This window comes from Mobula hypostoma, chromosome 9, assembly GCF_963921235.1.
Source record: "Mobula hypostoma chromosome 9, sMobHyp1.1, whole genome shotgun sequence".
NCBI lineage: Eukaryota > Metazoa > Chordata > Chondrichthyes > Myliobatiformes > Myliobatidae > Mobula > Mobula hypostoma.
The window spans coordinates 142,003,352-142,018,788 of record NC_086105.1 but is presented as its reverse complement, the minus strand read 5'-3'; the positions used below and the strand labels follow the sequence as shown (position 1 = coordinate 142,018,788).

Sequence of the window (15,437 nt, the reverse complement as noted above, 5' to 3'; positions counted from 1 at the left end):
GGAAGTCCATCTCCAGTGGTTAGTGGACATTTGGGAAGAAAGAGAGCTAAATTCAGGAGGAGGGAGATGTGCTGGCATTGTAGAGGGTCCGGAGCAGATTTATGAGAATGATCCTGGGATTGAAAGGGTTAATGTATGAGGAACGTTTGATGGCTCTGGGCATGTACTCGCTAGAGTTTAGAAGAATGAGTGGGAATCTCATTGAAATATATCAAATATTGGAGAGCCTAGATATAGTGGACAGGGAGAGAATTTTTCCTACAGTGAAGGAGTCTAGGACCAGGGGGCATTGCCTCAGATTAGAAGGAAGTCCCTTTAGAGCAGAGATGAGAGGAATTTCTTTAACCAGAGGGTGGGGAATCTGTGGAATCCATTGCCACAGAAGGCTGTGGAGTCCAAGGCATTGGACAGATTAAAACAGGCCTTAATAGGTTCTTGATTAGTAAGGGCATCAAAGGTTATGGGGAGAAGGCAAGAGAATGGGATTGAAAGAAATAAAAAGTCAGGTGGAGCAGACTCGATGGGCTGAATGGACTGATTCTGTTCCAATGTTTTATAGTCTTACACAATCCTGTTAAATCCATACAATGATGTTTTAACTGGGCCAAGCACAGTCCTTTTTCTCTGCTGTTTATGAATGCTTGAGCCACGCCATAAGGTACATTCATTACCCAATTTGCAGACATTACATCATTCTCCAAGATCAAATCCTGTATATCTTTGAGCCTTGCTAGCTTGCCCAGTCTCAGCTCTTGGCTTCTGTGTCCCTGCTATTTCCTCTCCATATTCGTCGGTATTTTGGGCGCTCCAAATGTTTTTCATTATATTCCATATCACATTCTCGAGAAGTTGCAAACACAAAACCACTTCTTCCATACCACAGTCTAGCATGCAAGTAGAATGTGACAGCAACTGCACTCCAAAACAGCTTTTATTACTCGTTCACAGGGTAGGGGCATCTCAGTAGCAAGACTTCACTACCCACTCTAGAAGATAGAGCATATAACCTGTAGCCTCTTTTTTAGGCACCACCTGTAGCTAATAAAGTGGCCACTGAGTGTATGCCCGTGGTCTGCTGCTGTAGCCCATCACTTCAAGAGTCGACGTGTGGAACATTTGGAGATGCCCTTCTGCACACCACTGTTGTAACGTGTGATTATTTGAGTTACTGTCGCCTTCCTGTCAGCTTGAACCAGTCTGGCCATTCTCCTCTGAACTCTCTCATTAACAAGGTGTTTTCACTCACAGAAATGCCACTCACTGGACTTTTTTTTTGTTTCTCGCACCATTCTCTGTAAATTCTAGAGACTGATTTATGTGAAAATCCCTGGATATCAGCAGTTTCTGAGATACTCAAACCTCCCTGTCTGGCACCAACAATCATTCCACGGTCAAAGTCACATTTCATCCCCATTCTGATGTTTAGTCTGAACAACAACTGAACTTCTGACCACGTTGGCATGCTTTTATGCATTGTGTTGCTGCCATGTGATTTGCTGATTAGATATATGAGCATTAACGAGGTGTACAGGAGTACCTAATAAAGTGGCTACTGAATGCATAACAATACAGCACAGAAACAGGCCATTCTGCCCACAATAATTGTGCTTACTATGATGCCAATTCCATATGGTCTCTATCCGTCCATTCCCAGTTTGTTCCTGTGCTTGTCTAAATGTCCCTTAAACATTTAGACAAGGGTCATTTCTGTTTCCCCCACCACCTCCGGTGGTGCAGATCTTTCAGCTCAGCCACTCCACGCCAACCACATTGTCCTCCCAGCTAGTCCCAACCTCCTCCGTTCAGCCCACATCCCTCCAAGCCCCACCCCTTCAAGGGCATCTTAAGTCCGAATGTTGTACCTTCCTCAATCACTTCATCTGGCAGCTCATTCCTCTGAATGAAAAAGTTGCCCCTCGGGTGTCTTTTAAATTTTTCCCCTCTCACACTAACCTCTGCTGCCCAGCTTTACACTGCCCTGTCCAGGGGAAAAGACTGTTACCGTCACCTTATCTGTGTCTCTCGTAATTGAAAACACTTGCTCCTCATCACTAATCTTTTTTAAAAATTCTGCCCACATTGCAATCAATTCCCCATAGATTCCACCACTCATCTACACATAGAATCATAGAACACCACAGAAACAGGCCCTTCAGCCCATCTAATTGGTCTAGTCTTAGTCCCATCTACCTGCACCTGACCTATAGCCCTCTGTACCCGTCCCATCCATGTACTTATCCAAGTTTCTCTAAAGTGTTACAATTGAATTCACATGTACCATTTATACTGCCCACTCGTTCCACACTCACACCACCCTCTGAGTGAAGAAGTTCCCCTTAAATTTTTTACCTTTCAACCTTAACTTGTGACTTCTAGTTCTAGTCTCACCCAACCTGCGGGGGAGAAACCTGCAAGCATTATACCTATATATATACCCCTCATAAACACAAGAAATTCTGCAGTTGCTGGAAACCCAAAGCAACACACACAAAATTCTGGAGGAACTCAGCAGGTCAGGCAGCATCTAAGGAAATGAATAAACAGTCACCGTTTCAGGTCAAGACCCTTCTTCAGGACTGGAAAGGAAGGGGGAAGATGCCAGAGTTAAAAGGTGGGGAGAGGGGAAGGAGGAGAGCTAGAAGGTGATAGGTGAAGCCAGTGGGTTGGAAAGATAAAGGTCTGGAGAGGAATGAATCTGATAGGAGAGGAACGTGGACCATACGAGAAAGGGAAGTGGGAAGGACTCAGGGGCAGATGACAGGTAGGTGAGAAGAGGTAAGAGGCCAGAGTAAGGAATAGATCAAGAGGGGATGGGGAGAAATTTATTTTTAAACCAGAAGAAGCAATTGATATTCATGCCATCGGATTGGAGGCTACCCAGATGGAATACAAGGTGTTTCTCCTCCACACTGAGAGTGGCTTCATCTTGGTCCAAGAGGAGACCAAGGACCAACCCTCTAAGTTTTGTATACTTCTGTAACATCACACTACGTACAACTTACATAGCCAATTAACCTACTGCCCTGAAAATCTTCAGGGTGTGGGAGGGAACTGGAGCGCCCAGAAGAAACTCCCATGATCACAGGAAGAATCAGCAAACCCCACACAGATTGTGCCGGAGGCTGTATTGTGCTTTGGAACAAGTGTAGATCATAAAAAGCATAATTCTAAAATGCCATGATCTCTTTGAGTGCATGACAAGGAGACCTTGGCTGTCCACTTGCAGGGTAAGTAGAGAACTCTACCCAGGACATGGTCCCTGTATGCCAATCAAGGATAGCATGTTGGAATGGGGGTAGTTCCCCAGACCTGAGACCCTTGACTGTGGTGAGAGATTAACTTCTGACCTATATGCTGCCCGAGGAAGAACAGCGACTGATGTAGGACCTTTCTAAGGCCAAATTGTGAATATCAAAACGGCTGGTCACCAGAGAGAAAAATGGCTTAGGTTCTTGGTGACACAAAGAAGTAAATGGATAAGTATTCCTTTCATGAAATTAAATTCCAGACGGATGGAATAGTAACGTGCACAAAATATGATGGGTCAGTCATTTAAAAGGCATTGATTGGTTACACCACTTGGGAAGCATCATGAAGCAGTGGTACTCACTTTGCCCCCTAGTGGCTAAACTGAGGATGGCCAATCCCTCTTGGGCAGATGGATCGGAATATTTCACCCTTTTCAATTCCACTTCCCATTCCTGTTCTGATAGGTCAGTCCATGGCCTCATCTACTGCCACGATAAAACCACACACAGGTTGGAGGAGCAACACCTTATATTCCATCTGGGTAGTCTCCAACCTGATGGTATGAACATCTTCTGGTAACTGCCCTCTCCCCTCCTCTCCTTCACCATTCCCCATTTCTGTTTTCCTCTCTCACCTTATCTCCTTACCTGCCCATCGCCTCCCTCTGGTGCTCTTCCCTTTCTTCCATGGTATTCTGTCCTCTCCTTTCAGATTCCCCCTTCTCCTGCCCTGGATTTCTTCCACCAATCAACTTCACAGCTCTTTACTTCACACCCTCCCCCTCTCCCGGTTTCACCTACCACCTTGTACTTCTTCCTCCTCCCCCCCCCACCTTCTTAGTCTGACCCCTTCCCTCTTCCTTTCCAGTCCTGATGAAGGGTCTCGGCCTGAAACATCCACTGTTTATTCTTTTCCATAGATGCTGCCTGGCCTGCTGAGTTCCTCCAGCATTTTCTGCATGTTACTTTGGATGTACTTTCCAAAATGCATCCCATTCCACAAAAAAGCTGAGGGTTGGGAGACTTCCAGTCATCCATAGGACCATGAAATGCTTGGCTTCAACTAGATTTGTGTCTGGACCAGGAACCCATGAGAAAGGCACCACAGAATTCTGTCAGTGTTGCACAGAGTAACCATCAAGGATATCTTCAAGAGGCAGTGCAGCGAGAAGGTGGCATCCATTATGAAGGACCCTCATCACATGGGACATCCCCTCTTCTCGTTGCTACCACCAAGGGGGAGGTACAGGAGCCTGAAGACCCACACTCACTGATTCAAGGTCACTTCTCCACCATTAAATGTCTGAAAGGTCCATAAACCCATGTTGCTTTTTTTTTTGCACTATTTTACTTTGTAATTTATGGTAACTCCATATCTTTTCACTGTATTGCTGTCACAAAACAGTAAATTTCATGTCATGTCAGTGAGGACCACTGTCCCCTCTAAGCCGTATGGGTGCACGGCCGCACAGTAACTCAAATGCTCCCGCACACATAGCCCTTTTTGCCACAAAGTTGGAGTTGGACACAGCTGAGAAAATTTACATGTGTTGTACTGTATTTCATTATACATACTCTTCAATTAATAAATAAAATCAGAAGTTTATGATTTATCAGTTTTCAATCTAAATATTCATAGCATACACGTTACAAAATAAAACATTTTAAGTGCTGTGCTTTTTACAGGCTGTGTAAAAGTCTCCAGCACAGAGCGATGGTTGGTCCTCACAGCTGTATATAAAAATTAGAGGGAATGTCGGATATAACAAATTTTATTCAGGTTCTAAATTCATAAAATTCAAAGATATTCTTGTTTTTTTAAAGGCAGTGCAATTCCAAATCAGAGGCTGTAGGTCCAAGTCCCATTCCAGATGCAAAAATCTAGGCTGACGCATCTGAGGGGTGCTGCCCCGCCTGAATTATCGCCATCAATCCAAGGACCAACTTGGGCTCTCAGTGGATGTTAAAGATACCATGGCACTTTTTTTTTTAAAACAGACTATAAGACCATAAGACATAGGAGCAGAATTATGCCATTTGGTCCATCTAAGCAGCTCTGCTATACCATAATGGCCGAGCTATTACCCCTCTCAACGCCATTCTCCTGGTAACTTATGGCCTTACTAATCACAAACCTATCAACCTCCGCTTTAAATACACCCAATGGCAGCCTCCACAGTGGTCTGTGGCAATGAATTTCATGGATACGCCAACCTCTGGCTGACAAAATTCCTCCTCGTCTCTGTTCTAAAGGGACATCCTCCCATTCTGAGGCCGTGCCCTCTGGTCATAGAATCTCCCACTACAGGAAGCATCCTCTCCACGTCCACTTTATCTAGGCCTTTCAATATTCAATGGGTTTCAACGAGAACTCGCTCATTCTTCTCCAGTGAGTACAATCGCAGAAACATCAAACGCTCCTCACCCGTCAACCCTTTCATTCCCAGGATCATTCCCGCAAGCCTCCTCTGGACCCTCTCCAATGGCAGCACATTCATTCCTAGCTACGGGAGCCAACACTGCTCACAATACTCCAAGTGCATTTTGAGGGGTTTTCCTGTGTGTTGCAATCACCGATATGCAGCAGAACCAAAAGCAGGTTCTCTTGTTGACACTGCTGCTTCTGGGATATGAAGACTGATTTATACTTGTGCGTCAAATGTACGCCACAGGTAGGGCATAGCTGCGTACCCTACGCCAACCCTATGACGTAGCCTAACGCACACCTCTCCCAGAAAATAACTACGCGTCATGGTGACGCAGACCGAAACAACTGTGATTAGTCCACTTGGTAGCAACGCATTTCCTCCTACGCTGCAATAGCTTCCCATTGGGCGACTGAAGGGCAGGGAAGGAACTCTGGCTGCAATGCTTTCCATAAAGCTTTACAGACCTCCGGAATTACGGAGGACCCTCTGCTTGACGCCAGTTTGTAGCTAGCTGCTACAGCCTGTTGACTTCCACCTGAAGCTAAAACTCGAATGTCGATTGCCAGTCTCTGAGTATACTGTGCATACACTGATGCGAAATAAATGGTTGGAGATGATGAACCAAATTGTCAAATCTACCTGCCCACATCCGAAAATATTTGAAATGCATTTCCTCGTCCGTGTCTCTCAGTGGCCGGACAAGCACAGAAAATTCACCCTCCTTCAGTTTCAGTCAGCATTGTTTGAAGTTTGAGTTTCTTTGTGTCGAGTTTCAACGCGAAGAAACTCACAGTGGTATAGGAACCCCACCGCCAACTAGCATTTTGGTGGTGAATTGCGGAGAGACGCAGACACACCAACACAGAAGTATAAATGCTCACAACGGCGTAGCCCACTTGCGTAGGCTACGGCACAAGCTATTATGCACAAGTATCAATCAGCCTTTACAGACTGCAATGCTTCCCACTTTATCACAGTGAGTGCACTTCAAATGCACTTTGTGGAATGTACAATCTTTGTGAGGAGTGTTGAAAGGAAGTCTCTTTTACCCCAATTTCAGTTTCTCAAATGAATCTCCAATGCTGGGCGGCGGGGTGGAATATACGTCTCTACCAAAGGAGGTGTCAGACACTCCTTCCCTCCACTGGCCTGAAAATCACCTTTGGGTGAGGTGTAGCTCCTGCTTGGCCCCTCTGATCAGAGACATGTGAAGCCACAGAAGCAGGTAGTGGATGGTCATATGAACAGCTGGTGCATCACAAATTCTGGTTATGCAACCAGGCCGACAATCTCTTTAAAGTATTGTCAACGGCTGGGGCCACCCGCCTTATAAAGATACTGTCCAGAAGATGACAGTAGTAAACCACTTCTGTTGAAAAATTTGCCAAGAATAATCATGATCACAGCAAGACCAAAATCCCCTACTAGATGTGACATGACAAACAAGTTGATGATGCTTAATTCTGGGACAAAAGAAAAACAGGATGCATTTTTTAAGAAATCTCTTTATAGTGATCATTTCAATATTCAGGGGCTCTACCAACCTCCCCAGCCCTGCCAAAGAGCAGAACTTCGTCATATGTCAGTCATCTGTTGGAAGTTTAGAAAATCATGAGAGACCTCAATATGGTAGATTGTGAGAGTCTTCCCCAGGGTTGAAATGCCCAATACTAGAGGGAATAGCCTTAAGGTAAGAGAGGTAAAGTTTGAAGGACATGTCCAGGGGAAGTTTGTTTTTGCACAGAGTGTGGCGGGTGTGAAGATAGGATAGTGCGTTTCAAAGGCAGGCACAAGAGCAGGCAGGGAATGGAGGAGATATAGTTCACATACAGACATAATTTGGCATCAGGGCCAATACAGACATCCTGCCAATTCCTGTTCTGTACTGTTCTGTGTTCTAAAATGCAGGCCCTTCCAAATGCAATTCTTTTAAAAAAAAAGCTCTATTCTGAAGATGAAAGGACATATTCTACCCATCTGGAGAATATTAATCCCTATGATAATATCATTGAACTGGATTACCCTTTTTTTTTCCCCACAGAAGCTTCCATGGCTGCTGTAAAGGGTTAACATAGGGTTTGATGGCTCTGCCTGGAGCTGCTGACATTTAGAAGACTGAGGGGGTGATCTCATTGAAAACTATCAAATGTTGAAAGGCCTTGATAGAGTGGACATAGAGATGTTTCCTGTAGTGGGAGAGTCTAGGACCAGAGGGCATAGCCCTCTGTTGAGATGAGGAGGAATGACTTTAGCCAGAGGGTGGCAAATCTGTGGAATTCTTTGTCACAGGTGGCTGTGGAGGTTAAGTCATTGGTATATTTAAAGCAGAGGTTGTTAGGTTCTTGAATAGTAAGGGCGTCAAAGATTATATGGAATTGGCAGGAGAATAGGGTTGGGAGGGGTAATAAATCAGCCATAATAAAATGGTGTAGCAGACTCATGGGCCAAATGGCCTAATTCTTATAGTTTTGTGGCTGCCATGCTTCCTGCTGCAGTGAGTAAACATGAATATCAGTTGGTTGCCAGTAAACCACTTTAGAGTATGTAATAGGGACTTATTCCACCTCTAAGATTAAGGAGCATTACACAAAAACTGTTTTCAGCAAATTAAACAAGAGATGTGAGGCTTGAGAGAAGAATTAATTTGATCAGCAGGTGTTCCATATTTCGCTAAGTGTTCCTTTTCATAAAATTAGGAAGCAGCTTGTCTGTAAAGCAGAGATCACTAGTGACAGAAAGAAGGCAGATGATTGATTATTGCAAAAGAGAGTACAGAAGAGATTCTGCAGATGCTGGCGACCCACAGCAACACGCACAAAATTTTGGAGGAACTCAGCAGGTTACGGAGAGGAATAGACAGTTGATATTTTGGGCCAAAACCTTTCATCAAGTACCGATGAAAGGTCTCAGCCCAAAACGTCAACTGTTTATTACTTTTCCACAAATGCTGCCTGACGTGCTGAGTTCTTCCAGAATTGTGTGTGGGTTACATAGAATCTGCTGGCACAGCAAGATGTAGACTTAGGTCACTTGTCACATGTACAGCACCGGGCAAAGTCTTAGGCACATTTATATAGCAATCAATGTTCCCTCTAACGTGTCTGAGTGTGCACGAGCACACATCTTTTGCTATTAGTGCACAAAGGAACTTAAACTGCGCACAAAAGGTTGTCACCCTCTACCTCGCTGGCATGTTAAGTATATTTCACAATTGTACACAATCATGTTTCCTTTTCTGGTTTCTGATGCGGACAGTGTTGACAACGTGGAGTTTGTAATGATTTGTCTGCAGCTGTTAGAACTGACTTATTTAAACTGTTTTTATTGAAGTTATTGATTCACAATGTCAAATTCCAAAGAAGCAAAATGCCTGGAAGTGCAGAAGAACTGCTAGTTCATTTAAAGCAGAATGGCTTATTACCCGTAGAGTCGAGTCAGGTTTTCTTCTGCTTGCAAATTCAGTGCTCACACATTGCTGTCACTGGGCAAAAAAATTGAACAGGACAAGATTTTTGTGCAGACTGGTCATTACATGTTGGAGGGAACATTAATAGTAATGGTGCCTAAGACTCTTGCACAGTACTGTAATTGTCCACGTGGAGCAGAGAGAGAGTTTGTAAATCTGGCAGGAGCAAAGGGTGTTGGGAATGGTGCGGATGGAGTGCCATGGAAGGAGTGTGGGACGGGTGGCAGAGGAGTGCCAGAGGCTGGCAATGGTGTGGGTGCAGTCACACCCAGTCCTGAGATACCAGGCAAAGTAATTCGATTCCAAACAATCGCTCCTTCTCCTCTTCCCTCCTCTTTTCCCAACCATGATTCCCTTCTCCCTGCTCCCATCCCACTCAGTCCACGACAGAGACCCGTCAGAATCAGATTTATCAGCACTCACATATGTCATGAAGTTTGTTTTTCATTGCAGCAAAAGTACAGTGTAATGCATAAAATTACTACTGTACAGTGCAAAAGTCTCAGGCATCCTAGCTAGAGTTAAAAATATACTTGGACTAAGATGTTAACTGTCCTGTGCTATCACCAGTGGGATCATCAGTTGATCTGCCACCTGTCTTCAGGAGTTTCGGCCCGCTTATGATCAAGACTCCCTCGAGGTGGTGGGCCAGCAGTGCTAAAGCACCACCTCCCACTGGTGAGCTTAAAAACTTGGCATCTGCCTCTATCAGAGTTGTTGGTCACTTCCATCCAACAGATAGTCTGCTCTTCAGGTGTCTATGCAACTGCTGAAGGGTTTGCAAGATATGTATACACTGTCTGACTATCTATCTCTCTGGGTATATGTATACACCTAAGACTTTTGCACAGACAGTACTGTATATCAAATTTTTGAAACAGAGTGAAGTGACATTTGTGACAACGACCAAACTGGTTTGAGGATTAGTTGGCGGCACCTGCATTTATTGCCGCAATTACGGTGCCAACATAGCATATCCAAAACTGACTAACCATAACCACTATGCCTTTGGAATGCGGGAGGAAACCAGAGCACCCAGAGGAAACTCACACGGTCACATACAAACTTCTTACAGACAGCGGCAGGAATTGAATCTCGATCGCCAGCTCTGGCACTGCGAAGTGTTACTCCACCATGCTACAATAAGCATTCAGAACGTGGGCAGTAAAAGCACCCTGCTTGGTAAAGTTTAGTTCACTAACACAAGGAAACCCAGGGCATCCTCTGATAAATTGACTGCCCATTGTTTCTCATTAACTGATCATCTGATGCCAAGGGTACTGCTCTGACTTTGACCATTACAGCCTAAGAGTCATAAGGAGACATGGTACCAAGATGCTACATAATTTGCTGCAATGCACTCATAATTTTGCATCTCCCTCATCTAACATTAATTATCATGAGCAAATGGGCATACAGGAAACAACAATTTGTACGTAGATAGAGGACGCATTTGTAGTCAACAGTGAACCACTTCCCAGTCCCTCTCTATGTTAAGTATTTGAAGGTTGTGAACCGGAACCAGGCAACTGGTAATTGTTACTTCAACCTTGTACAGTTCTGTTTCTTAAAATGACTGGCAAATTTTTTTGTAGCAAGGACCAAGACAGACATTAGGTGCTGCTGGATGGTCATCAGCTTGATGAAAGGCACCCTTTGATCTGCCCGAAATTTGTTGGTCTCCCGGTCCAGTTGGATAGATGTAAGGGAATGCTGTTGAATGGTACATGCACAGGAGGGAGGGGCACTGATGCTTGGAGCAGCCAATGCAAAGGCTCTGTAGGAAGGACAGTCATTGAGGCTCTTTCTGCTAGTGCACACTAAGGAGCTGACGTGGGTGGGGAACATTGTGGGCTGAAGGGCCTTCACTGTGCTGTACAGTTCCATGTTCTGTCTTGGCTTCCTGCTGGTCACAGTAATGGAACAAACAGGCTCAAGTTGTTTCAGCCTAATTCTGCTCCGATTATCTTATGGTCTTAAATCATATGTTCTTAATCACCAAATGTTACCCGGCACCAAACAACAAGAGAAAATATTGATGCGGATTACCTAGAGATTGATCACAGAGGTATGGAGATTAAGTGAGGGTCTTCTCAAGGTTAGGCACTAGCTGTATGAAGGTAGAATTACTAATGGTGTGAAGCAGCAAATTAGGGATGCTTAGAGATACAATCAGATCACTACATGTACACAAAACAGGCTGGAATTTTTGGTGATTCCAATTAATTCTGGTAATCTACTACTATATTTAAAATTTTGTACCGAGATAGACCACAAGATATCAGAGCAGAATTAGGCTACTGAGCGCACAGTGTTTTCGCTCTACCATTCAATCATGGCTGATGTTTTCATCCCCAATCTCACAACTTCTCCGCATAACCCTAACCCTTTAGCAATCAAAACCATATCAACCTCTGCTTTAAATGGTGGCCTCCATTCCTCCATGTGGCTTTGAATTCCACATACTCACTATCCTCCAGCTGAAGAAGTTCCTTCTCATCTCTTCTCTAAAGGGACGCCAATCTATTCTGAGGCTGTGCCCTCTAGTCCAGGGCTCTCCCACTATTGTAAGCATTCTCTCCACATCCACTCTGGTCAAGGCCTTTCAATATTCGATAGTTTCAGTGAGATCTGTCCTCATTCTTCTAAGCTCCAGAAGTACAGGTACAGAGCCATTAAACACTCCTCGCTCGCTGACCCTGGGATTCTTTGCATTATTCTTGCAGTGCCAGCACACCCTTTGAGATATGGACCCAAAATGGCTTACAGCACTCCTAGTGCAGTCTGACCAATGCCTCATAAATCCACAGCAGTTTTTCCTTGCTTTTATATTCCAGTCCTCTGAAATGACTGCTAACATTACATATACCTTCTTTATTACTGAATCTGAATTTGTTCCCCAATTAGAAAATAGTCTATGGCATTATACCTTCTACCAAAGTGCATGACCATACACTTCCCTACGTTATATTCCATCTACCACTTCTTTGTCCATTCTCCTAACGTCCAGCTGCTTTTGGAGACTCCCTGCTTCCTCAACACCTCCTGCCCCTCTACCTATCTCTATATCATCCAGTTCATTAACATATAACACGAAAAGTAGCGGCACCCAATACTGACCCCTGCGGAACACCATTACCACCACGGCCAGCCAGATAAGGTCCCCCTTCATTCCGAGTCTTTGCCTCCTGCCAGTCAGCCAATCTTCAGAAGGTTGAAAAATTAGACTCGGTTGCTCATCAGTACGTGTCAATAACAGCTGAGATGTATTGTGTGTTAGTCAAGGGAACAGCAGAAACCATACGATTAAATCAGCCCTGAAACGGTGGAATGTTAACCTACTCGCAGGAACGCAATGCAAACCCAGCAAAGCCACGGTATTGGATAATAATTAACCCAAAAGGAATGGAGTGCGCTGTTATATACTGATAAATACCTAAAGCGTCACTTTAAATCGGAGATAGTTATAATCCGAATGGGAGTGTTATTTGGATTAGCGAAATCTGTTTACTTCATCCCGCTTCCTCCGCCGTTAATGCTAGATAGCGGAGTACGATTCTCAGTTTTCCCCGTCTCGGTTGTGTCTGGGCCAAAACCAACCACCCCCACCCCACCGCCCATAGCTCTCCGGGCTACTGACACACGCACACACACAGAAACTCTTTTGGGATAACTGGAGTTTCTTCACGGCCGTCGCCCCCCCCCCCCGAAAACAACCGCTCCCGTTTCGAGGAGGGGGGGGGGTGGCTAAGTTACTGTGGGAAACCCGGCATGTCTCAGCGGAGTCACACGCTGCACATTCCATAGTTAAACGTGAGGCAGAATCGCTCCTCCCGGACGGTCCCGTAATGGGGGCCAGTCACGGCTGCAAACTGAGGTGCTTTGCCATTAGGGTTAAACCGCTACCTGGGCAAAGGGAAAGTACGAGGAACTAATCACCATTTTACTTTTGGAAGAGTTTCCTTAAACTATTCTGCAGAGGGGATTTTTTTAAAAAAGTTTGTCTGTGTGATGGGTTTCTATAGTGGACCCTCTCCAGTAGCGGCACGCTTGATCATAACCGACCGAGGGTGGGAGTTCCTAGCTAGCCCAGAGTTGGCCGAGGAGGAATGCGATGGGGGCGACTTACAGTACAGTGGCGTTGCGAGGCAGCTCTGTCAGTCCGGGTACGCGCTGGAGTCCGGCGCCGGAGCAGTTAACCGTGCAGGACAGATCGAGGCCGGGGCAGCGGCAGCCCGGCGGGCAGGGCAGACACTCTCGCTGCCTGTCCAGCACCCCGGCGGACAGGGCGAGCGAGAGGAGGCACAGGGAAACAGGGCCAAAGAGTCCAACTTTTCTACGGGCTGAGACGCCATGTTGCATTGCCTGGTTGAAAACATCGCTATAAGGCATAGCTCTCCGGCCTTACATCGCCGCCAGATCGACAACTGTATCCTCGCCACTTCGTTACCACCTCGTCTGGACAGGTCGCCAGCAATCCAGCTGTTTCCCCCCACTTCAGGGGGATATTCTCAACTTCCTCCTCCTCCTCCTCCTCCTCGGATCTTCCATCCACTGCGAACTTCCTTCCCTGCAAAGATCCTATTTTTTCACTATATATTGTGCGTGGTTTAACCAGGCATTTCTGAATCCGAACACTAGGGTGAGCTGAGAAGAATAGGGGGGGAAATAAGACTGGGAGAGGGAAAGAATGTGTTCAGGGACAGCAGTCACTTCCCGAAGCAGAGAAACGGATTTCCCTCTTGAATCCTGCACCTCCCAACCTGTAACGTTGAGTGACCGCATCTCGAAACGAGTCCATTGGCTGTAGGGGAGAGAGAGGGAAAAAAAAGACCGTTGGGAGGTCCCGAAAGCTACAAATGATTGCATTTCTTAAGAGAGTAAAAATAACGTTCATGGTGAGTTTTGCAGCGAGCAGGAAACTCGGGCAACTGGAGCACCTGCGGTCTGTGTCTCCCCTGCTCAAGGAACTCTGCGGGTCAGGTAGCGTCTGTGTGGAATGGTCAAGTCGATGCTTCTTTGTAGCGAGTATTATTTTGCAAAATATCCCATTGACAAAGCGCCTTTAGCACGGGGAATTACATTTCATTTCAACACGGCCAGGCGGTACTTTGACACTAGGAGATAGTAGCCCTGTTTAGCGAGATGCTCGGTCACAGTAGTTGGAAGGAGCATCTTACTGGAGGGAAGTGGGATTCACATTAAGACTTTATTTGTCAAATGCACACCGAAACATGCAGTGAGATGCGACGTTTTTGATGTAACAGAGAGGCAGCCCGCAAGTCTCCACACACTCTGGCGCCAACACAGCATGTCGCCGGTGCTCGGCAGAACAACGTAGAACAGAACGCAACACAACAGACAAAACAAAACAACCCCCTTCCTCTTTCCCACCCTCCCTCCAACCCGCATACACGGACAGTCCTCCAACTTCAGGACACGCTTGGAGGGCGGGGGTGAATTCCGGGTTGTAGGGCTTTGGGGGCAGAGGCACTAACGCCAGAGGGGAGACGAGTACCCTTAGAGAAGGGGTTCACCACCATTTTTATGCCATGGATCCCCAACATTAACCGAGTGGTCCGTGGACCCCAGGTTGGGAACCTCTGCCTTACAGCAACAAATCATTCTACAGTTCATCTCCCCCTGCAGATACTACTCGATCCGTTGAGTTACTTCAACAGATTGTTTGTTACTCCGGATCCCAATAATCTGCGGTCCCGGGTACACTGACAATTGTACTGGAGGCCGGGAGAGGTAGGGAAACACGAGACCTGTTGGAGGGGTGTAGGCCCGGAAGAAATTCCCGAGATCACTGAACCGTGTCGGGTGACCTGGGACTGAAAGTAAAAAGTTAAAATGGAAATGCCGGATCAACTTTAATATTTGGCGGCAAGGTAGTGTAACGTTATTACGGCGCCGCCAATCTGGTTTTCAGATGGAGCTTAATACAGACAAGTGTGAGGTATTGCTCGTTGGAAGGACAAACCAAGGTAGAACATACAGGGTTAATGGTAAGGCACTGAGGAGTGCAGTAGAACAGAGGGATCTGGGAATACAGATACAAAATTCCCTAAAGTGGCGTCACAGGTAGATAGGGTCGTAAAGAGAGCTTTTGGTACATTGGCCTTTATTAATCAAAGTATTGAGTATAAGAGCTGGAATGTTATGATGAGATTGTATAAGGCATTGGTGAGGCCGAATCTGGAGTATTGTGTTCTGCTTTGGTCGCCAAGTTACAGGAAGGATATAAATAAGGTTGAAAGAGTGCAGAGAAGGTTTACAAGGATGTTGCCA

General features: G+C 45.7%; 1 protein-coding gene across 1 annotated transcript in view; it reads right to left on the bottom strand.

Moving 5' to 3' along the window:
• pkd1a (polycystic kidney disease 1a) overlaps positions 1 to 14,010 on the bottom strand; it is a 286,990-nt gene extending 272,980 nt beyond the window's left edge. The window contains exon 1 of the mRNA XM_063059334.1: positions 13,273 to 14,010. Coding sequence (XP_062915404.1) covers positions 13,273 to 13,535 — 263 coding nt within the window. The 5' untranslated portion in view covers positions 13,536 to 14,010. The remainder of the gene's footprint in view (positions 1 to 13,272) is intronic.
• Positions 14,011 to 15,437: the final 1,427 nt, after the last annotated feature.